Below are 22,576 nucleotides of genomic sequence, written 5' to 3'. Positions count from 1 at the left end.
AAAGGCTTGTGTTTCCGTGAGTTTCCGGGTTTTGGGATAGTGTACTTGGTTTTGAGAATGTTGTGTTGTATATGCCGAGCGGCATTATAACTATTGTTTACATTTAGTTATTTAGGTTTTTTTTTATTATTTCTTCCGCAAGCATCGTTTATGTTCTGCATTTGTTAGGCTTACCTAGTCGTAGAGACTAGATGCCATCACGACAGTTCACTGAGGGCAAACTGGGGTCATGACATTCACCTATTTATAATGTAACATGCAGTGTTCACAGCTTCTGCCCATAAACTATGGGCCAGTTTACTAGAAAGAAGCATAGTCCTAGCCACTTCCTCCAATGTACTATTCATTCTTTCAACTACTCCATTTTGTTGTGGAGTCCTAGGAGTAGAAAAATTATGATATATGCCATGCTCATCACAAAATTCAGCAAATTTAGCATTTTCAGATTCAGTATCTTGATCAGACCTAGTTGATGCGAGTTGATTACCTAGTTGTTTCTGAGTTTTTTCTAACAAAAGAAGTAAATATGTCAAATGCTTCATCTTTAAATCTTAGAAACAGTGTCCAAGTAAACCTAGAGTAATCATCAACAAGCACCATAACATATCTCTTACCACCTCTGCTCAATGTTTTTATTGGTCCACAAAGATCTATATGGACCAGTTCCATCATTCTGGTGGTGCTTATCATTTTCTTACTTTTGAAAGAGGATCTTATCTGCTTCTCCCTTGCACAAGCGTCACAAACTTTATCTTCCTTGAACTTAATGTTAGGCAGTCCTATCACCAAGTCCTTGGAGACTAGTTTGTTGAGTTGACTTAGACTGGCATGTCCAAATCTTTTGTGCCAAAGGATGGGATCATTATCCAATACACTTAAACAAGTGAGTTCATTATCTGAGAGTGTGGACAGATCCACAATATATATGTTGTTCACTTTTTTCCCCTGCAAAACTATCTTGTTAGTGATGAGATTAATCACAAAGCATTTTATAGAGGTGAATGCAACCATATTACCTCTATCACGCAATTGTGATACACTTATTAGACTGTACTTTAGTCCATCAATCAGGTAGACATTCTCAATAGAGTGAGTGTCAGTCTTACCTACCTTGTCAACCCCAATGATCTCACATTCTTCCCATTTTCGAAAGAGACATTACCTCATTTAAGGTCCTCAAGTGAAAGGAATTGATTCTTGCTTCCTGTCATATGTTTTGAGCAGCCGCTATCCATATACCACATTTGTCTACTCCCCTTCACTTGGACCTACAAAAGGAAATCAGGGGTTAGTCTTAGGAACCCAAACTAGTTTGGGTCCCTTTTTATAGGCAAAAGGATGAATCAAATTCTTTTTAGCCCAACTTGGCAGCCTATTTTTCCCTTGAACAAATTCTTTATTCTTTTGACTTGCCTTTTCTTTTGCAGTGCATTCACTTTATAGTGATCCGTTTTACCACAATGTGTGCAAATTTTGTTCTCAGAAAGTGTGAGGTACTTGCTTTTGGGATCCCACTTAGGTGCAGGGTTCCCAAAGCCAAGTCCTCTTTTGTTGCTACTATGGTGTTCTTGTAGCCATGAAAGTGCATCGGAGGACCTGTTCCATTTATAGGTTCTGTCTAGCTCATGCTTGACCTTTCTTAGATCCTCCTTTAGGATTTTTATTTGTTCATCTCTTTTGTACAAATAATCTTTCATTTTTCCTACATTTTCTTCTAAAGTGAGTTGTGTGTGATCAACTGTCTTTTTACTTGTACCTAGTTTCAATTTTAGATTTTCAGATATAAGCTCTAGGATAGTTGTGTCAAGTTCATGAACATGGTTCTTCAACACAACATTTTCACTTTCAGTTTCACTAGCCATATGTTCCAGGTTTTTGCACTTAGCTTTTAAAACTACACACCCTTTTGACAGTTGTTCCTTTTCATTGTTTACATCCTCAGATTCATCAATTAGCTCTAGGAGCAACTCAGAAAACCTTTCCTTAGGCAAAAATTTAATCTTATCTTTGAGATGAGAAACACTTACCTCAGCTTCTTTATCAGATTCTCCAATAGCCATAAGTGCTCGTTCATTATCGTTATTATCATCTGAGCATTCATCTGAGCTATCTCCCCAAGCAGAGACCATAGCCTTTGTTGATCCTTTGTTGTTGCTTTTCTTGGGTTGAACTTGTTCCTTCTTCATGTTCCTCCGTTCAACTCTTTTCTTATTCCATTCAATTTCCCATAAAGAACAGCTTTTGATATGGTGATCAGTCTTTCCACACTTGTAGCAGCCATCATTAGTTTGCTTCTCAAGAGCATTTGGTTTGTTGTAGCTTCCACTTCTTGAAGAACTCTGTCCTCACCTTAGGTACTTCTTGAAGTCTTTGGTAATCATAGTCATTTCATCATCTTCCAGATTAGAACCTTTAGTGATTCTGAGAGACAAACTCCTTTCCTTCTTAGGTACATCTATATTAATATTTTGTCTCCCAAGTTCATAGGCAATAAGATTTCCAATCAATTCATCTACTGGGAGAGTGGCGATATTCTTTGATTCCCTTATGGCAGTGATTCTACTCTCCCAAGTGATAGGCAAAACTCTATTCAATATCTTTTCTACTCTTTATTCTTCAAGAATAATCCTTCCAAGAGACTTTAGTTCATTTGTCGGTGTAGTTAACCTTATGTACAACTCTTGAATAGTTTCTCCTTCCTTCATAACAAAACTCTCATATTGAGAGTACAGTAGAGTTCCTCTGGATCTCTTCACCTGAGGTGTTCTTTCATGAGCCACTTCTAGTGTGTCCGATATTTGCTTAGCAGTGGTACACCCTTGAATTCTATTGTACTCATCTGGACCAAGTCCACAAACAAGCAATTTCTTCGCTTTAGCATTCTTCTCCCACTTTCTCAAGTCCTCAGTAGTGCAATCAGCTCTTGTCTTTGGCACATTTACTCCTTCAGCATTTTTCTTCAAGGTGGCCAATGGACCATCGTTGACGATGTCCCATAGCTCATAGTCCTCTTCTATAACGTGATCTCTCATCCTATTTTTCCACCAAGAGTAGTACTGGCCATTAAAGAGTGGCGGCCTAGCAGTGGATTGCCCTTCCTAATTTTCAAGTGGTGTACTCATGTTGATCTTTTCCAAATGTGTAAGCATTTTCAAGGATAACCCGCTCTGATACCAATTGATGTTTTATACTTCAATGCCACAAAAGATGAGGGGTGGTTTATATGGTGTCCAACTTTCACGTGCACGGATTATAGAAGGGCATGGTTCTTCTATGTGTTCCTTATACTACTATTGCGGAAATAATAAATGTGAAAAGTAAATAACGCAAGTATTTTTACGTGAAAAACACCCGGTTCAAAAGGTGAAAAAATCAAGACCTACAACTCAGTAGGATTTTCCCCAACACTTCATTAAATCACTAAGCCAAAATAACATTTACAAAAACTCTTTGTAAACCTAAAGATTACCTCTAATCTCATTGTGGCAACTAGCCTCTAACTGTTGCGACAATTTCAAGTTAACTCTAACTTGAATATTCAGAGTACCTAATACAATTTTTTTTAGATAAAGCTGAATGGTACAAATTGAAAATACCTACTACAACTGAACTAGAATAAAAGACAAACACTCAAAACTGGTTTTTCTATCTGGTTCATGTAGCTTCAGGTTCGCACACATGAATCACACAAGAATTGGTTGCAAAATGCCTTGCTATTTTGCTCTCAACTCATGTTTAACTTCAGCTTTTGTGCGTGCCTATAAAGTGAGAACATCCTGAAATATATATATAGTTAGTAGAATAGGAAATAACTAGAGTTTCAATGCTATACTCTTCCTTGATGGAAGAGTTCTAGTTAACTTCAACTTCTAATCCCTTCCTTATCTTGGATATAGTGTTCTCTTTGAGTAAGGAGTCCTTTTCCCTATCAATTATGTAACATTTAAGATCAGGAGATATCAGATATAACAAGTTAAGCTTATCTCCCTCACATGCATCCCTTATGCTTGAATCTGCCCATGTCTGTGTACACTGTGAATAAACCTGGTTCATACTTGAGTTCCTTTGTCAATCATCAAAACAAATTTCACTTGGACCAACAATCACAAAGAAATACCTCCACTTTTGCGACCCTCTATCTAATCGTGCATGTCAAATGGAAGCTAAAATTGGTACGTGACAAGAGTTTAATTATAATAGAAGATAAGTGGACAATAAAGCAGCAGCTAAGAGCATGATAAGAAGGATATGCTTATCTTGTGGAAATTTCCTTACCTTTTTCTCAAATTGATCATAAATCAGTCATTTGTGTTATCAGAATTCTTGCATCAAATCACAAGACAAAGAAAAAGAATTAATGCTGCAATTCTTGATGCTGTTTCGGCAAATGCAGCATCTTGAGATTTCATGCCTGTCTTGTTTTGGAGAGTTGTTAAAATTTCTATTGCTTAAGTTAGAGTTAATTTGAGGAGTAAATTAGGGGCAATTGGCTATTTTGGGCAGTACTGGACTCATTTCGATGTTTCATTCTAAAACTTCGTTCACTCGTAACCTTAGACATTTATTTTGCTTTGCATCCGTTAAAAGGGCAGTCCGGTACATAAAGTATCATATGTTCACATAATGTTTAGGAAAGATCGTACATTAAGGGGTGTGATGTAGACAACATACCCTAATACAAATATTAGTGAGTGCCTCCGTTGTTTCGAATATCATATTTATATGAATATTCACTGCTATTGACTAGTAGTATTTATGGTATAATTCATCTGGTAAATGGAACTTGATAGTGAGGCTATTTCAAATTAGTGTCGTGTAAAACCCATTAAAGGGGCTTCTTATTACGAGTTTTTAGTTTCATTTCTAATGCTCAAACTTAGACTTTATGTTAAGGATGAATAAGCTTCATTCATTCCACTACGTACCCTGAATGATTAATGGCTCATCAATATATATATATATACTTTTCAATAGGTTGGTAGGTATAGTTTGCTTAAATTCCTCCTTTTCTAGGTAAATTTGCTATTGTTTAAATGGATGCCGGGAAATTGGAAATTGAATGGCATCGGCATATCTTTTTTAGGATTTCTTTCGCGTTAACCTATTTAAATTTTGGTGGTGGATAAATAATTTCTACTCCATTCAAGTAATTAAATTTCAAAAGAAAAAGGCTTCCCTGCCTTCGATATTTGCAATAATTAATAAACTTACTTTTAAAAGAGCAATTAACCACAGTTAAATTTTACAAAAGAACATGTCATGCGTTTATTAATTTAATACACATTCGATTTTTTACCTTCGAACTTGAAAGAGGAAATAACTTCTATTAAGAAAGCTAATATAAATTAAAAATTCATACATTAATTTTATTACCTTTCCCTTTTTTCTTATTTCTTTTTCCCCACAACAGTTTTTTTTGTGGAGCAATGTTTTAAGGTTCTTAGTTCTTCGTTGGTCCCAACTCACAATACCATCATTTTAATTTGTACACGTGTTCGCAACCCAATGAGTACTAGAGTTGTACTAGTAAATGCAGTGTAATATTATGATTTCTTGACCATTAAACTATTATTCATCCATAATGAGTCTTGTCTTTTGTTTTTCTTTTTAAGATCTTCGTCCCTGATTTAGAGCCGTTTGGCTTAGCTGATTTAAGTATCTGATAAGCATTAGGTGCTGAAAAGTACTTTAAGTGCTGAAACTAATTTAAAAAATAAATAATTATGTGTTTGGATAAAAGTGCTGAAATTAATAATAAGCAGTTGAAGAATTGGGTATACGAAGAGTTTTGTTTAAAAAGAATTATTTTAGGGATAGAATAGTAAATATTTTGATCAAACCTAAAGTGCTTATAAGCTGAAATTTGATAAGTTGGGGGAGACCAACTTATGGCTTTTGGCTTATAAGTACTTAACTTATAAGCATTTTTAATTTTACCAAACGCGTAGATAAGCAAAAAGTGTTTATAAGCCAGTTTGACCAGCTTATAAGCTTAACCAAACACTCTCTTATTCTTTCATGCAGTCGGTAAAGTCGTAAAGACTATAATTAACTAGATATTAGCAAACATGACATTACTTGAAATTTTCAGTACGAATTATGACTTCTTAACTGTTTATCCAAGATGAGCTTTTGTGACTAGCCATACTTATTATTTATATTTGCAAATTATGTCAAATGATCACCCGTGGCAAAAGCCACAGATAAAAGAGCCAACAAATGCGAAAAAATGGCGTGTGGTAGCCATTAAATAAGGTGGTCTTTATTTTTTATCCATTAATTTTAATGCTGAGCAAAAATAGTCGCTACATCATTAAAATTATTTTGAAAAGACAGTTTTACCCTTTCTTCAATTCTTATATTCCCAAACCCTTGTTTTATTCGTTCAAACCTTCAGAGGGAAAATTTGAGAGCAAAAATTTCAGAGGCAAGTTTCGCGTGCTCCTCAGTATTTGTATCGTCCTCGCATGCAAACCAGTTGTATTTAATCTTTCTCCTTCTTCATATTCTCTGTCATCTTCTCTGCATTGAACGATCGAACTGGTATTTTTTTCGCTTTTATGCATTTTTATTTTTGTATATGTTTAATCGCGATCAATGTTGTGTCAAGTATGTGTGAAATTTCAAAAATAATGATTATAAGTTGATTCAGTGTCGAATAAGTAGCGAATTTTTGTGAGGAAGTTATTCAGAAATTTTTAGTATTGAAATGTGTTTGTGGTTCAATCAACATATTTGATTATGTAAGGACATTTCATAAAAATAGTCGTACAATTTCATAAGCTAACTGTGTTTATGAATTTTAGTTAACTGTGTTCATAAAAGTTAAGGATCAAGTGTCATTAACTTTTGAACTTGGAACTCAAAGTTAAGGACGAGTGTCCTTAACTTTTGAACTTGAAACTTGAAGTTCAGGACCAAGTGTCTTTAACTTTGGAACTTGAAACTTGAAGTTCAGGACCAAGTGTCCTTAACTTTTCAACTTGAAACTATAAGTCAAGGACTGCCTGTTCTTAACTTTTTAACTTGTAACTCTAAGTTAAGGACCAAGTGTCCTTAACTTTTGAACTTGTCTGTCAAAATTCAGGACTAAGTGTCCTTAACTTTTGAACTTGGAATTCAAAGTTAAGGACCAAGTGTACTTTACTTTTGAACTTGAAACTTGAAGTTCAGGACTAAGTGTCCTTAACTTTTCAACTTGAAACTATAAGTTAAGTATTTCCTGTCCTTAACTTTTTAACTTATAACTTGAAGTTATGGACCAAGTTTCCTTAACTTTTGAACTGGAAAGTTGAAGTTCGGGACCTATTGTCTTTAACTTTTTAACTTGAAACTTGAAGTTCAGGACCAAGTGCCCCAAACTTTTCAACTTGTAACTGTAAGTCCTAATCTTTTATAATCTTTTTCCTTCTTTGTAGTGTGCTAATGGAAGGATATCGTGTGTTTGACTTTGATGTTTGGCATAATTTAATGATCTATTGGAAAGGAGATTTACAGTATAAGAAAACAATCAAAAGTTTTTTGTCGAACAGGCAGTGGAAAAGTTGAGGGATGGTATTTTTGGAAACTTTTTTCGATTAAAAAGTGTGAAGTTCTGTGGTAAACTTATTCACTGTGTATTGCTTTCAGAAATTGTAGATAATGACCCTGATTCGATTACATTCAAGGTTTTTGACCATGAAATTAAGTTTACACGTGAAGCATTTCATATAATTACTTGTTTGAAGTATTATTCTTCACTGGACATCAAAGGTTTGCATGAAAAGGAGAATAGGCTTTCGAAAGTCTATTTCCTCGGAAAGGATAGAGTTGAGTTGGGTGATTTGTTTAATTTTATTACTAGTTACCCAAATGGTACATCTGCATCATCAGTAGGCAACGACGATGATGCTGTGAAGTTGACAACAATTTATTTTTTTGAATCTATTTTGATGGGGAAGCAGAAGAATAAGAATGTGTCCGAGCAGATAATAAAAATTGTAGATGATGATGAACTCTGCTCATCTTTCAACTGGGGCTCTCTTTGTTATGAAACGTTATTAAAATCATTGAAGAGTTGTTTGAAGCCCAATGAGAATGACAAAGATAAATACAAGGATAGTTACACTATACTTGGCTTTCCTTTTGTTTTTTGTGTTCGGATTATGGAAGTATTGCCTATTTTCCATGAAAAACAATTTGTGAACTTCCGAGAATGTGGTTTTCCTCGGATGTTATGTTATTCGGAAATAAAATCTCCACAATATGATTCTCTGTGTAAAAAATACTTCCATAATGAAAATGTAAGTTAATCTAATTACTAGCTTCTTCTTTTTTTTTATTTGTTTTAGTTCTGAAAACTTATATTTTTTTGGTTATATAATAGGTGTAAAAGCTGATCGAGGTGGCACCATTTATTCTTATTGAAGAAGATACAGAGCCTGTTAGTGTGCATGAGCCAATTTCTCAAGATCAAAGCTCAATACCTTCTTCCACACAATTTAATGAAGTCATGCTTAAGGAAATTATTAAAGTAGTTTTTCTGTCTTTGAATAACATTAGTTTTTTATTTGATTCTTTTTTGCTTAAGAGACTTTTTTGTTTTTATGGTTTTTGATTCAGAAATTATCAAAGAAGTTTAAAAAGGATCTGCATGCTGAAGTTACTAGAATAAATCAGAAAATAGTTGTATCAGAAAAAAGATTCAAAATGATATCAAGGTAATATCATTAATTTCAATTAGTCTAAGTTCAGGACCTTGTGTCCTAAACTTTTTTACATGTAAGTCTAAGTTAAGGACCATCTGTCCTGAACTTTTGAACTTGAAACTTGAAGTTCAGGACCATGGTCCTTAACTTTTGAACTTAAAACTTGAAGTTAAAGACCTATTGTCCTTAACTTTTGATCTTGTAACTATAAGTTAAGGACTGTCTGTCTTTATTTTTGAACTTGAAACTTGAAGTTTAGGACCAAGTGTTCTTAACTTTTCAACTTGTAAGTCTAAGTTCAGGATCATCTGTCCTAAATTTTTTAACTTGAAACCTGAAGTCCAGGACCAAGTGTCCTTAACTTTTCAATTTGAAACTTGAAGTTCAGGACCTATTGTCCTTAACTTTTTAACTTGTAACTCAAAGTTAAGGACTGCATGTCCTTAACTTTTGAACTTGAAGCTTGAAGTTTAGGACCAAGTGTCCTTAACTTTTAAACTTGTTACTCTAAGTTAAGGATTGCCTATCATTAACTTTTTTTACTTGTAACTTGAAGTGTAGGACTACCTGTCCTTAACTTTCTAACTTAGTTTCTTTCACATGATTTAAAGAAAAGTCTAGGATCAAAGATTGATACTTTGTTGAAGATTTTTGTGAAACCTGATGAAAGGAACATAGAGAGAGAATCTAGTGTTCCAATTACTAAAGATGGAGTTGATGATCATTGTGATGGTACAGAACCTACTGTTACAATTAACAAAGATGCAGATGGTGATGAATGTGATGATACAGATGTGCATGCAGAAGTTCAGTATGAAAGCGATTATAGAGATGCACGTCTAGATGATGAAACTGATATTGGCACTGAAATTGGGAAAGGTTAGATATAGATTTTGAATTTTTTGTCAAAGAAATTTATATTCAATAGTGTAATACATATAAACATTTTTGTGATTATAAATATATGTAGAATTTGTTGATGGAGTGGATGTTCAAGATGTATTAGAATGTCAAGACCAGAAAAATCCAAAAGAGACAAGAGTAACAGAAAAAATTTGTAAATGTGGAGTGCAATTTCAGGATTTAGAAAGTCCATTGGGAATAAGTGTCAGTGAGATTGTATGCAAATGTTTAGAAGGAACATATGATATGTCTACACCTCTATCATATAAAGAGAAATTTGGAGTTCAAAATTATGCCAATCAAGGTTAGATGAAATTTTCATGATATGTTGAATGTTAGTTTTAGTGAACTATTAGAATGGGTATTAATTGTAAATGTTACAGAATCTTTTGAAGCTGCGAGGGAAGAAGATGGAGTGGAGTATCAAGACAAAAGTGGAGTACAATCTCAAGACTTAGAAAATACCCAAGGAACAAGCATAAGTGAGATTGTTTCCAAATACATAGACGGAACATGTGATCTCTCTACAGCTCACTCTCTTACCGACAATATTGGAAGCTAAGAAAATGCTAGTGAAGATAATGATTTAATTGTGATGATCTTGACAGTTGCAAATGGTTAGATAGTGTTTTTTTTAATTTTATACATGTTTGTTTTAATCAAAGATTAGTAACAAGTACTAATTGTGTTAGCTCTTGTAAATATTTTGCAGAATCTTGTGAACTTGCAATTGAAGAACATGGAGAACAGTTGCAAGATAAAGAAAATATGCAGTTGAAAGATAAAGAAAATGCAACCAATATGTCAGCTCAATTGTCTGTTGAAAAAATACAAGAAGGCAGTGTGAACAAGACATGTATTGATTGTGTCCTAAATATTATATTCATAATTAAAAGTGCCAGTACATTTCAAAAATAATGTTCTTAGTTTTGTCTCTTCATTTGACGACTTGCACCAAACTAATATATATATATATATATATATATATATATATATATATAGTGTTGTCAGAGCAAAAGATGAAGATCTTAACCAATATACTAGGAAAAGGAAGAGAGATAGTATTGGTTATGATGGTCCATCATTTTCTATTCTTACTCCTACTCCTACAAGTACACAAATGAGCATTGATGAGGGTTTGTCTATGGAGGTCGAAGGAAATATTAAAGAAGAGCTTGGTTGAGGTAAAAGAAATAAGAAGCTTAGTTGGCAGTTGAAATCTCCTTTTGAACAAGAAAGAAAAACAGGAACATCGATGGCACACAATGAAAATACTCCCAAGAAAACGGGCTGGATAAAATCAAAATATACTCGTACATGTATTTTTTATTATGCCAAAGATGATACAAAATTATTGAAGAAATTCATTATGTGGTTGGGCAAGGAGAAAAGGAAAGGTCGCAAAAAGCGTAAGTCCCTAAATGTATTTCATTATTTGTTAATTACTTAAATTCGTGTCCTTAACTTATAATCTTAAATTTAGGACTAAGTAAATTGATATTTAAATTCCTAAAGTTAAGTGTCCTTAACTTTTAAATTTGGAAATAAAAGTTAAGGACCAAGTGTCCTTAACTTTTGAACTTGTAAGTCAAAGTTCAGGACCATGTGTCCTTAACTTTTGAACTTGTAAGTCTAAGTTCAGGACCAAGTGTCCTCAACTTTTGAAGTTGAAAGTCTAAATTCAGAACCATGTGTGAACTTGAAACTTGAAGTTTAGGACCAAGTGTCCTTAACTTTTGAAGTTGGAACTATAAGTTAAGGACTGCCTATCCTTAACTTTTATACTTATTAGTCTAAGTTAAGGACAAAGTGTCATGAACTTTTGAACTTGTAAGTCTAAGTTCAGGACCATGTGTCCTTAACTTTTGAACTTGAAACTCAAACTTCAGGACCAAGTGTCCTTAACTTTTGAACTTGAATATCAAACTTCAGGACCAAGTGTCCTTAACTTTTCAACTTGAAAGTCTAAGTTCAGGACTAACTTCTAACTTTGATATTTTCAAACTTTTCAGGGGACAAACTGATATATATGCTGATGATAATGGTGTGAGAAAGAATCCATACAAATTGTATCATAAAAAATCAGTCGTAAAATGTTCTTCCTTGAGTTCGGATAGTAGCTTTGTACTTGATGATAAGGTTTGATAATTCGCAAGGCATTTATTTTCTTTATTCTTAATTTATTATTTTTTAATTATTTTATGACTCATGGATTTATTTTATTTTTGGCCTTTTTATGAAGCATATTGGCATTGCCCTATATTATCTGAGAAAGAAGGAATGCTACCACCCTCGCGACCATCCTTTTCGTTTCACAACTACAGATATACCTTTTGATAACTATATGGTGCTTGTGTATAAGGATTTCAATGAAGATGCTGTAGATGAGTTTTGATGTGGTGATAATCAATTGTTTCTGACACCATATATGTGGGGTGACAGTCGTAGATGTGCAATTGCTTGGACAGAGGTTGACAAAATCTTTTTTTCATGTCGGCTTCCTTCAGAAGATGATAATGCTGTGACACATTTTCTTTTGGGGGTATTGGACTTGAATGAGAAAAAGATTGATGGGTACGATTCCATATATAGTGAGCCATATGAGGCAAGAATGAATCACATTGAAATGTATGCACGCATGATCCATAACTTGCTAAAGTTCTCACAGTTTGAGAAACATCACAAGTCTTTTGGAAATGCATTCAACAAATTTGATATTCAGTGGCAAAGATCACCACACCAAACTGGATCGTACTTGTTGTTATTTGTTATATAATTTATATGTACTTTACATTTATTGTTTAATTGACTCCATATCTTACATTTTTCTTAGGACTGATTGTGGTGCATTCCTAATTAAGTATGTGGAGTTGTTGATGATGGGAAAGGATGTGGAGAAATTCCAACCTGAAGACATAAAAGACTTTAGAAAAGAACTTGCAGCAAATCTTTGGGAACATGGAGAGTGGAAAAGAAATTCTGGTTATGATACACCACCAGAAAATGTTGGCGACAGCTATGATAGTGAAAATGAAACTTGTTGTCCAAAGGACTTGTAGTTTAGTTGTAAAGAAAGTTAGTTGTGGTTGATTTTTTGTATAAAATTGCTGTAAAGAATCCATATGAATTCTAAAATATCTTGTAAATTCCTCAAAAGGCACTTTTATTTTCTTTGCATAGCATAATTTTTTGTCACAACTATGCAAAATTACAATTTCAGAAGTAATATGAAGGCATCATGTTATTAATTTCTTTGTTTCTGTCAAGTATTGATTTGTCCATTGAGCTTATTAGTATTAGTTCAAGACCAAGTGTAATTGAACGTCAAATTCAAAGTTAAGGACCAAGTGTCCTTAACTTTTGAACTTGTAAGTCAAAGTTCAGGAGCATGTGTCCTTAACTTTTGAACTTGAAACTGAAACTTCAGGACTAAGTGTAACTTTTGAACTTGAAACTCAAACTTCAGGACCAAGTGTCCTTAACTTTTGAACTTGAAAGTCCAAGTTCAGGACCATGTGTCCTCAACTTTTGAAATTGAATCCTTAACTTTTGAACTTGGAACTCAAACTTCAGGACTAATTGTCCTTATGTTTTGTACTTGGAACTGTAAGTTAAGGACCAAGTGTCCTTAACTTTTCAACTTGTAAGTCAAAGTTAAGTATTGTATGTCCTTAACTTTTGAACTTGAAACTCAAAGTAAAGGATAGACAGTCCTTAACTTTTGAACTTTGAACTCAAAGTTAAGGACTGCCTGTCCTTAACTTTTGAACCTGTAAGTCAAACTTAAGGACTGCATATCCTTAACTTTTGAACCTGTAACTCAAACTTAAGGATTGTTTGTCCTTAACTTTTGAACTTTGAATTCAAAAGAAACAAAAAGAACGTAAGCATAAAGAAAATTTGAAAATTCAGACATTTGCTCAAATAAGAATAATCTAAATAAATCCAATTTATAGCAAAAACTTAAAAGAGTCGATAAACATAAGTAGATATATCTACTATTCTCTATGCTTTCTTGAAAATGGATGGACTGCCGGAGAATATATACAAGTTGTTCTATTATGACCAATTCTTCTGCAACGACCACATTTAAATGTTATTTTTTATGACTCGGTAGCTGGAATATGCCTTTTCCTTCTGCCTTCTACCTGGTGGCACTTTGAAATCTGGAGGTTTAACAATTTGTGACTTAACACTCTCTGGTACAATCCAAGAATCAGTATGTCCTACAGGATGTATTTGTCTTTCATATATTTTCAGCCAAGATTCCTTTAAGTACCAATGCGAGCAAAGGTTGGAGTTCTTGATGTTTCTCTTCTCGATAGCTGCAATTGTATGTATGCATGGTAATTCATCAAATTGAAACTGAAAACAATCACATGTTCTTTTGTTTAAGTCCACCAAGAAAGTTATTCCTTCTTTTTCAACTCTAGAACGCCATGAATCAACAGGGAAGACCTTCAATGTTGAAAAATTATAAGTTAGTACATTATGTTAAATTATATTAAAATCATAACCTAAACATAGAACATATACTTACATTCAAAGTAAATGCTAAATCTATCTTTTTCTTCAATTTCTCCTCTACCCAACAAGAAATATCATAAAAAGTTCCTTCTGCTTCATTTCTTCTTTCATAAAACCAATGTTGTAGCTTTAGTTGAATGAAATCCATCATTCTTAATATAGGCAGCTCCCTTGCTTCTAATAGGACAGAATTCATTGACTCAACTACGTTTGTTGTGAGCATGCCATATCTTCGTCGTAGACTACAAGAACGTGCCCACCTTTCTCGTGGTTCTTCCAACAAGTAGTCATAAGTCTTCTTATCTACTTTTGCTATATCTGACATGTATAGATCAAATTCTTTGCACTTGTATACTCTTGCAGCACTTTGGAAAAGTTTTATGACCTCACTTTTCACTTTCCTTCGCTTTAGGTTCTACTCCAAATGATAGATACAAATCTCATGATGGCTTTCAGGATATACCTTTGCAATGCCATATGCAATAGCTTGATACCTGTCTGATAAAAACATTAAATTCTCACGGCTCCCAATTGCATTGCAAACTGAGTAAAGTACCACTCATAGGAATTGTTATTTTCAGATTCTGCTATTCCAAAGGCTAGTGGGAAAATTTGGTTATTTGCATCCTTTGAAACTGAAATCATTAAAACACCACGAAATTTTGACTTCAAAAAAGTTGCATCAACAGCAATCACTGGTCTACAATGATTCCAACCAGATATTGATGATTCATATGCATAAAACATATAAAAAACTTGAAAATACAGTATAAAATAAGGTTAACAGAAGTTAAGGACAGGTAGTCCTGAACTTCAGGTTACAAGGCCAAAAGTTAAGGACAAGTAGTCTTGAAATTAGACTAACAAGGTCAAAAGTTAAGGACAGACAATCCTTAACTTAGAGTTACAAGTTATAAAGTTAAGGACATGCAGTCCTTAACTTTGAGTTCAAAGTTCAAAAGTTAAGGACAAACAGTCTTTAACTTTGACTTACAAGTTCAAAAGTTAAGGACATCCAGTTCTGAACTTCAGGATACAAGCTCAAAAGTTAACTGGTTAAAGACAGCATGTCCTAAATTTTATAAAATGGACTAATAAACTTTTTTTTAATTGTTTACCTGTTGTTGTCGTCTATATTTATGTTAGTATATGTTTCCGGGTTTTTACTTCTCATCATATACAAGTATGAAGACAATAATTCATAATTCTCTTCAGGAGTTCCTCTTATTAAAGCGGAAGCACATTGAATAGCACGCCACGCCTTGTGATACCCAATGTCTAGTCCATGTAATTTTTGCATTTCTGCTACGACAAAAGCTGGTGTAACTTCAAACCTTGGGTCTCGAAGATTGTCGATAATGTAACCACTAATCAACTTTGAAGTTCCATGCCTTTAATTAGCTTTCAAAGTGTTAACAGAGCAATCATGATTTTTCTCAATCTTTGCTATCTTGAATAGTGTTAAATCTTTAATTTTGAAAGCACGCACACACCACCCACCTATCATCATTGCATTTCAATGAATATCTTGTTGAGCTTGATCTAACAACCTTAAATTCAAAATGTCCTTTAATTTTCTATATTAGAAAAATAGTTAATTATACTCTTCTTTTTGTCAAATATTGATCCCACTTTTATTTCATCCAACGAAGCATTTTCTCTTAATATCGTAGTTGGGGATTCTTTTTGTTTCAAATTTGACCTTCGTCTAGTTAGTTGAGTAGAGGTTTTTTCAGCAACTTCTTCGATTACCGGTGCACTCTCTAAGACTTGAATACCCAAAGCTTGTTCGTTGTCAATCTCTATAATGCTTTGTCCTTCTACTTGAATAGAATCAAATGTTTGAAGCACCTCTTCAGTTATTGGTTGAGCTTCAACCATATCTATTTCCATTATATGTTGGCATTTGTTTTAATTTTCATGTTGAGTTTCTTTGTTGACATGTTCAAAGGTGCTTGTTGATCCAAAAACTCTTTCCGAAATATCAACAATGAAACGACAGCCCTTGAAGAGTGAATGAGTTTTTAGTAACTCTATACATGTATGAAGATCTAAATCTTTGGATACAAGCATTCCCTTGCTTGTTCCAAGGTTGATATCAAACCATATCACTGCTTCAAACTTGTCTCTATCCAATTCAATAACTTCAAAGATATGTTTAATGAAATCTTCAAACCAAATTGTCTCAGGTACTAGAACAAGCTTTGTTTGATGATCAAGATACTTATAGTCTTCAGTCCATCTACCATTAAAAGCAACTATAGTGCATATTGTTTCCATTCTGCAAGTCAAGAGAATGGGAAACTCAGGACATATTTTATAGAGCAATCCTTGTATAATTAAGAACATGTACTGTAAGTTCAAGACCAAGTTAAGGAACAAGTGTCCTTAACTTTTGAACTTAGAATTCAAAGTTAAGGACCAAGTGTCCTTAACTTCAGGACCAAGTGTCCTTAAATTTTTAACTTGGAACTCAAAGTTCAGGACCAAGTGTCCTTAACTTATGAACTTGGAACTTAAAGTTCAGGACCAAGTGTCCTTAAGTTATGAACTTGGAACTGTAAGTAAAGGAACAAGTTTCCTTAACTTTTGAACTTGGAAATAAAAGTTCAGGATCAAGTGTCCTTAACTTTTGAACTTGGAATTCAAAGTTAAGGACCAAGTGTCCTTAACTTTTGAACTTGAAACTTGAGGTTAAGGATTGCATGTCCTTAATTTTTTAACTTGGAACTCTAAGTTAAGGACCAAGTGTCCTTAACTATTGAACATGAAGTCAAAGTTCACGACGAAGTGTGACGACCCGGCCAGTCGTCTCATGAGTTACCGCTCCATTTCCCCTATTTCTACTTTTTATTGCTTTTTTATCGGTTCTATATGTGATCGGGTAGGTTGGCTCAGGTTCGGAAAGGTTTTGAGAAGGTTTGAGACACTTAGTCTCTTTTGAGGGAGTTTAAGTTAGAAAAGACAATCGGATGTTGACTTATATGTTAGAGGGCTCGAATGTGAGTTCTGATGGTTTGGATAGCTTCGTGAGGTGATTTGGGACTTAGGAGCGTGATCTGGATGTATTTTGGAGGTCCAGAGTAGATTTAGGCTTGAATTAGCAAAATTGGATTTTTGGCATTTTCTGGTTGGTAGGTGAGATTTTGATATAGGGGTCGGAATGGAATTCTGGGGGTTGTAGTAGTTCTGTTGGGTCATTTGGGAGGTGTGTGGAAAATTTCAAGTCATTCGGACGTGGTTTGGTATACTTTTCAATCAAAAGCGTAATCCGAAAGATTTTGGAAACTTAGGCTTGAATCCGATGTGTTTTGGTTGGTTTGACGTTGTTTGAGGTGTTTTGAAGATTGGTACAAGTTTGGATGGTGGTATATGACTTTTTTGTTCCTTTGGTTGGGGTCCCGGGGGCCTCGGGGTAATTTTGGGTGGTTGACGGAAAGAATGGAAGTTTGGAATGGCAGCTGAAGTTGGAATCTACTTTCATAACCGCATCTGCGGTTGGGAGGCCATAGGTGTGACCCCCGCAAATGCAGAAAAGAGTCACAGAAGCGGAAGATGGTGAAGTTGGTAGGAACCACAGAAGCGGTAGAAGAACCGTACCTGCGATGGCGCAGGTGCGAGTTAGGCATCGCAGATGCGGAGTCTGAGTGGTTTAAGTGAAAACCGCAGAAGCGGTTCAAGGACCGTAAAAGCGGTACTGCAAAAGCGGGATTTTGGCCACAGATGCGAAATCCCTAGGCCATAAGGTATAAATTATTTCCTTCGCGAATTTTGAGCTATTTAACCATTTCTAAGTCGGCTTTTGGAGCTTTTTGGGAGATTTGAAGAAGTATTTCAAGGGGATTTCATTAAGGTAAGGATTTTGGACCTAAAACTCATTTCTATGGTATTATTTCACGGATTAGAGCAGTAATTAATGAAATTTAAGGGTTAAAGTTGGGGAAACTAGGGCTTGGTATTGGAGACCTAGACTTGAGGATTTGAGGGTCCATTTATGGTCGGATTTTGGGACTTTTGATTCATATGAACTCATGGGGTGATAAGGAATCTGTTGATGTAAATTTCATCGAATTCCGAGACGTGGGCCCGGGGGTTGGGTTTTGGTAATTTCGGGATTTGTGTTGTAAATTGAATATTTTAGCTTAGGCTTCGTTCCCTTAGCATATTTGACGTCGTGATTCTGATTTTGGATAGATTTGATGCGAGTTGAGGCCGATTCGAAGGGCAAAGGCATCGCGAGCTAGAGTTTGGATCGGATTGAGGTGAGTAATGATTATAAATGTTGTCCTAAGGGTATGAAACCCCGGATTTGCACATCGTTGTGCTATATTGAGGTGACGCACACGCTAGATGACGAGCGTGGGGTCATGCACTATTGGGGATTGTGACTTATTACATCCCAAATGATTGTTTTATCGCGTAAATGATTGAAAACTATTTGCTATCATCTTGTTTTGGGTTGAATGCCTTATTTGGGCCTCGTGCCAACTATTTGGACCCTTAGGGGATTTTTACTGATATTTCCTCATTGTGTTGACTTTATACTTGAACTCAGTCATGTTATATTCTACTATTTTCATAACGCAACCATGTTTACTCTGCTTTAACACTTAAATGATATTTTAATTGATACGTTGGGCTGAGCATCATTTTTTATTGTTGCCCGAGTGGCTTGTGAGATTCTGATTGAGTAAGGCCGAGGGCCTATGTTGTGAGGAAACACTGATTAGGATTATGAGGTCGAGGGCCTGAGATTTATACGCCACGAGTTGGCTTGTTGATATGAGGCCGAGAGCCTATGTGATTATGCCACGAGATGGCTTGATATTACGTTTGGGCCGTAAGGGGCCCCTTCAGGAGTCTGCACACCCCCAGTGAGAGTGAGTATCCATTGTGATATGAGATAGAGCCCGAGGGACTGGTATTGTTCAATGTGTTTCCCGAGGGGCTGATTCTATTGGTATTGTGCCTCGAGGGGCGGTTCTTTATGTGTTTACCTTTTCTAGTTTCCTGTCTTTTACTTGCTTAACTATTTAAAAAGGCATTTTAAGAAGCTTAAACTGAACTAAAGTGACTTTGCATATTTTCACTGTTTCATTACTTTTACTGTCTTTTACTACTTCCTTATAGCCGGTAATGTGCTTTACGTGATTTCTTATTACTCAGTCTTCATTTATTATTATTACTCACTGAGTTGGAGTACTCACTTTACTCCATGCACCCCGTGTGCAGATTCAGACGCTTCAGGTCCCGCTAGCGAGTGTTGGTCCTTCCAGCTCAAGTGGATTCAGAGATTCTCTAGGTAGCTGCTGGGGTTCGCAACCCAGAGCTTCTTCCCTTATCTTATTTTCTCTGTTTTAGCTCTGTATTAGGCGATATAGACTCATCAAACTTGTAGTATATTGATAGATGCTCATGACTGGTGACACCCCGATGTCAGGCTGTGTTGGTTTTAATTTCGCAAATTGTATTGTCACTACTTATTTTGGGATTTTATCATGTTTAAGACTTAATTGTATTATCTTAACTGCTTAAAAGGGAATTGGGAATGTGACGGCTAGCCTTGTCTTCACGAGAGGCGCCATCATGACCGGGTCCGCGTTTAGGATCGTGACAAGTTGGTATCAAAGCCTAGGTTACATAGGTCTCACGAGTCATGAGCAGGTTTAGTAGAGTCTCACGGATCGGTATGGAGATGTCTGTATTTATCCTCGAGAGGCTGCAAAACCTATAGAAAAAACTTCATATTCTTGAAATTCTTGTCGTGCAAATCTGTTGATCCGGGTACTAAACTTTTGTTATTCTATTCTCTCACAGATGGTGAGGACACGCGCTATCGGTCAGGATGGACGACCACCAGTACCACCAGTTGTGGCCACTAAAGGTCGAGGACACGGTCGTGGTCGCGGTAAGGGCAGAGGTTTAGTCTGCACAACATCTAGGGCAGCACCTGCAGATCCACCAACCGCCCCAGTTTAGGATCAGGTCTCAGTTGTGGACGCTCCAGCAGCACCAGCTCAAGCACCAGTTATGCCATTGTGATTCCGGTTCTTCAGGAGGCCTTGGCTCAGATTCTATTAGTTTGCACTGGCCTAGCTCAAGCGGTCCCAGTTACTACAACCGCAATTACTTCCTAGGCAGTGGGAGGCACTCAGACTTCTGCCGCTCGCACACCTGAGCAGGCCGTGTAGGGACTTCAGACACCGGGGGCGCATCCAGCTTAGTCAGTTGCAGCTGCTCAGAACTATGTAGTTCCTGCCATGCTAGAGGACGAGCAGCGTAGGTTGGAGAGGTTTGGTAGACTTCAGCCTCCGACCTTCAGCAGTGCAGTGGGTGAGGATGCCCAGGGTTTCTTGGATAAGTGTTAGAGGATGCTTCGTACAGTGGGTATTCTGGAGACCAGCGGGGTCGCTTTCACTACTTATCCATTTTCTGGAGCTGCCTTCACTTGGTGGGAGGCTTTTGAGAGGCGTAGGCCTATTGATGCAACACCCCTTACCTAGCAGTAGTTCTCTGTTCTCTTTCTGGAGAAGTATGTGCCATAGTCTCGCAGAGAGGAGCTACGCAAGCAGTTTGAGTGGTTGTGTCAGGGAGAGATGACTGTGACGCAGTATGATATAAGGTTCTACGAGTTAGCTCGCCATGTTATTTGGTTGGTTCCGACAGATAGAGAGAGGATTAGTAGGTTTGTTGATGGCCACACTTATCAGCTTTGTATTCTCATGACCAGAGAGAGGGTGACTGGTGCGACTTTTGAGGAGGTTGTAGACATTGCTCGTGAGATTGAGTTAGCTCATCACCAGGAGCGAGAGAAGAGGGAGGCCAAGAGGCCTCGAGGAACTGGTAGTTATAGTGGTGCTCCTTCGAGAGGTCAGTTTCAGCACGACAGAGGCCGTCCATTTAGGCATGCTCAGCCAGCTCGCCCAGGTTATTGTGGGGCGTCATCAGGTCATGGTTCTCACAATTCTCATCAGGGTCAGTCATCACTTAGTAGCCTTTCCAGCTCAGAGTTCGTCCTGTGCTCCATCAGTTTAGGGCTCTTCTATGCCAGGTGCATCTGTTAATCATTTCAGTACGAGGGGTTCCCTTCAGTCCCCCTCTCTAGCACCTGGGAGTTGCTATGAGTATGGGGAGATGGGTCATATGTGGAGGTTGTGTCCTCGTCGTCTTGCGGTTTCATCTCAGCAGAGGAGTCAGTCATCGGCTTCAGCACCAATTACTTCACCACCACCCACCTAGTTAGCTAAGGGTGGAGGTCAGTCAGCTAGGGGTCGCCCTAGAGGGGGAGGTCGATCAGGTGGTGGTCAGGCTCGTTTCTATGCACTTCCAGCTAGACCCAATGCTATTTCTTCCGATGATGTTATTACAGGTATTGTTTCAGTCTGCCACAGAGATGCCTTTGTATTATTTGATCCCGGTTCCAGCTTTTCTTATGTGTCATCATACTTTGCTCGTTATTTGGATACGCCCCGTGGATCTCTTGTTTCACCTGTTCATGTGTCTACTCTAGTAGGCGATACTGTTATTGGAGACTGTGTGTACCAATCATGTGTGGTGACTATTGGGGGTCTGGAGACCCGAGTGGATTTTTTATTATTATGTATGGTGGATTTCGATGTCATTTTGGGCATGGATTGGCTATCTCCATGTTGTGCTATTCTGGATTGTCATGCCAAGACAATCTCATTGGTTGTACCAGGTGTGCCACGAATTGAGTGGCGAGGTTTGACTGATTATGTTCCTAGTAGGGTAATCTCATTCTTAAAGGCCCAACATATGATTGGGAAGGGTTGCCTTTCGTATCTAGCCTTTGTGAGGGATGTCGGTGCAGAGACTCCCAATATTGATCCGTTACAGTTGTTAGGGATTTTCTCGATGTGTTTCTTGCAAACCTGTCGGGCATGCCACTGACAGAGATATTGATTTTGGTATTGACCTGGTGACGGGCACTCATCCCATTTCTATTCCGCTGTATCGTATGGCACCAGTGGAGTTGAAGGAGTTAAAGGAGCAGCTTCAGGAACTTCTTGATAAAGGGTTCATTCTGCCTAGTGTGCCACCTTGGGGTGAGCCAGTTCTATTTGTGAAGAAAAAGGAAGGCACTATGAGGATATGCATTGATTATAGGCAATTGAACAAAGTAACAGTTAAGAACAAGTATCCTTTGTCTCGCATTGATGATTTATTCGACCAGCTTCAGGGAGCGAGAGTGTTATCCAAGATTGATCTCCGTTCAGGTTATCACAAGTTGAAGATCAGGGACTCGAATATTTTTAAGACAGCTTTCATGACCCGATATGGTCACTATGAGTTCTTGGTGATGTCTTTTGGGTTGACCAATGCCTCAGCATCGTTCATGCATTTGATGAATAGCATGTTCCGGCCTTATCTCGACTCATTTGTCATAGTCTTCATTGATGATATTTTGGTGTATTAGCGTAGTCAGGGGGAGCACGCGG

The 22,576-nt window shown here is 36.6% G+C and overlaps 3 protein-coding genes across 3 annotated transcripts; 1 reads left to right on the top strand and 2 right to left on the bottom strand.

The window, feature by feature from the left end:
* Nucleotides 1-236: 236 nt before the first annotated feature.
* LOC138879044 (uncharacterized) lies at nucleotides 237-3,032 on the bottom strand. The gene is made up of 5 exons (XM_070158618.1): nucleotides 2,668-3,032; nucleotides 2,350-2,559; nucleotides 1,414-2,238; nucleotides 488-1,048; nucleotides 237-378 (listed from the first exon to the last, which is right to left on the bottom strand). The coding sequence occupies exons 1-5, from the start codon at nucleotides 3,030-3,032 to the stop codon at nucleotides 237-239; spliced, it is 2,103 nt and encodes a 700-aa protein (XP_070014719.1).
* Nucleotides 3,033-12,018: 8,986 nt separating this feature from the next.
* On the top strand, nucleotides 12,019-12,649 carry LOC138879043 (uncharacterized). The gene is made up of 2 exons (XM_070158617.1): nucleotides 12,019-12,341; nucleotides 12,424-12,649. The coding sequence occupies exons 1-2, from the start codon at nucleotides 12,019-12,021 to the stop codon at nucleotides 12,647-12,649; spliced, it is 549 nt and encodes a 182-aa protein (XP_070014718.1).
* A 1,030-nt stretch (nucleotides 12,650-13,679) lies between these two features.
* Nucleotides 13,680-16,010, bottom strand: LOC104230583 (uncharacterized). Its single transcript, XM_009783424.2, has 5 exons — nucleotides 15,820-16,010; nucleotides 15,236-15,508; nucleotides 14,640-14,817; nucleotides 14,131-14,532; nucleotides 13,680-14,048 (listed from the first exon to the last, which is right to left on the bottom strand). The coding sequence occupies exons 1-5, from the start codon at nucleotides 16,008-16,010 to the stop codon at nucleotides 13,680-13,682; spliced, it is 1,413 nt and encodes a 470-aa protein (XP_009781726.2).
* Between the last annotated feature and the right edge of the window lie 6,566 nt (nucleotides 16,011-22,576).

The sequence above is a fragment of the Nicotiana sylvestris genome, chromosome 10, assembly GCF_000393655.2.
Source record: "Nicotiana sylvestris chromosome 10, ASM39365v2, whole genome shotgun sequence".
NCBI lineage: Eukaryota > Viridiplantae > Streptophyta > Magnoliopsida > Solanales > Solanaceae > Nicotiana > Nicotiana sylvestris.
Note: the sequence above shows the minus strand (reverse complement) of the source record. Positions and strands in the feature narration are given on the sequence as shown.

Bases quoted from the DNA above. Each gene is read 5' to 3' on its own strand.
- LOC138879044 (XM_070158618.1), bottom strand. From the start codon at position 3,032: ATGAGAGATCACGTTATAGAAGAGGACTATGAGCTATGGGACATCGTC. The intron at 2,239-2,349 runs GTGAGGACAGAG...CCATATCAAAAG, and splicing joins GACTTCAAGAAGTACCTAAG to CTGTTCTTTATGGGAAATTG. The intron at 1,049-1,413 runs GCAAGTCAAAAG...ACTAAAGTACAG, and splicing joins AATGCACTGCAAAAGAAAAG to TCTAATAAGTGTATCACAAT.
- LOC138879043 (XM_070158617.1), top strand. From the start codon at position 12,019: ATGTGGGGTGACAGTCGTAGATGTGCAATTGCTTGGACAGAGGTTGAC. The intron at 12,342-12,423 runs GTACTTGTTGTT...CATTTTTCTTAG, and splicing joins TCACCACACCAAACTGGATC to GACTGATTGTGGTGCATTCC.
- LOC104230583 (XM_009783424.2), bottom strand. From the start codon at position 16,010: ATGGAAATAGATATGGTTGAAGCTCAACCAATAACTGAAGAGGTGCTT. The intron at 14,818-15,235 runs GTAAACAATTAA...GAATCATTGTAG, and splicing joins AATATAGACGACAACAACAG to ACCAGTGATTGCTGTTGATG. The intron at 14,049-14,130 runs GTAAGTATATGT...TCAACATTGAAG, and splicing joins ATTTAGCATTTACTTTGAAT to GTCTTCCCTGTTGATTCATG.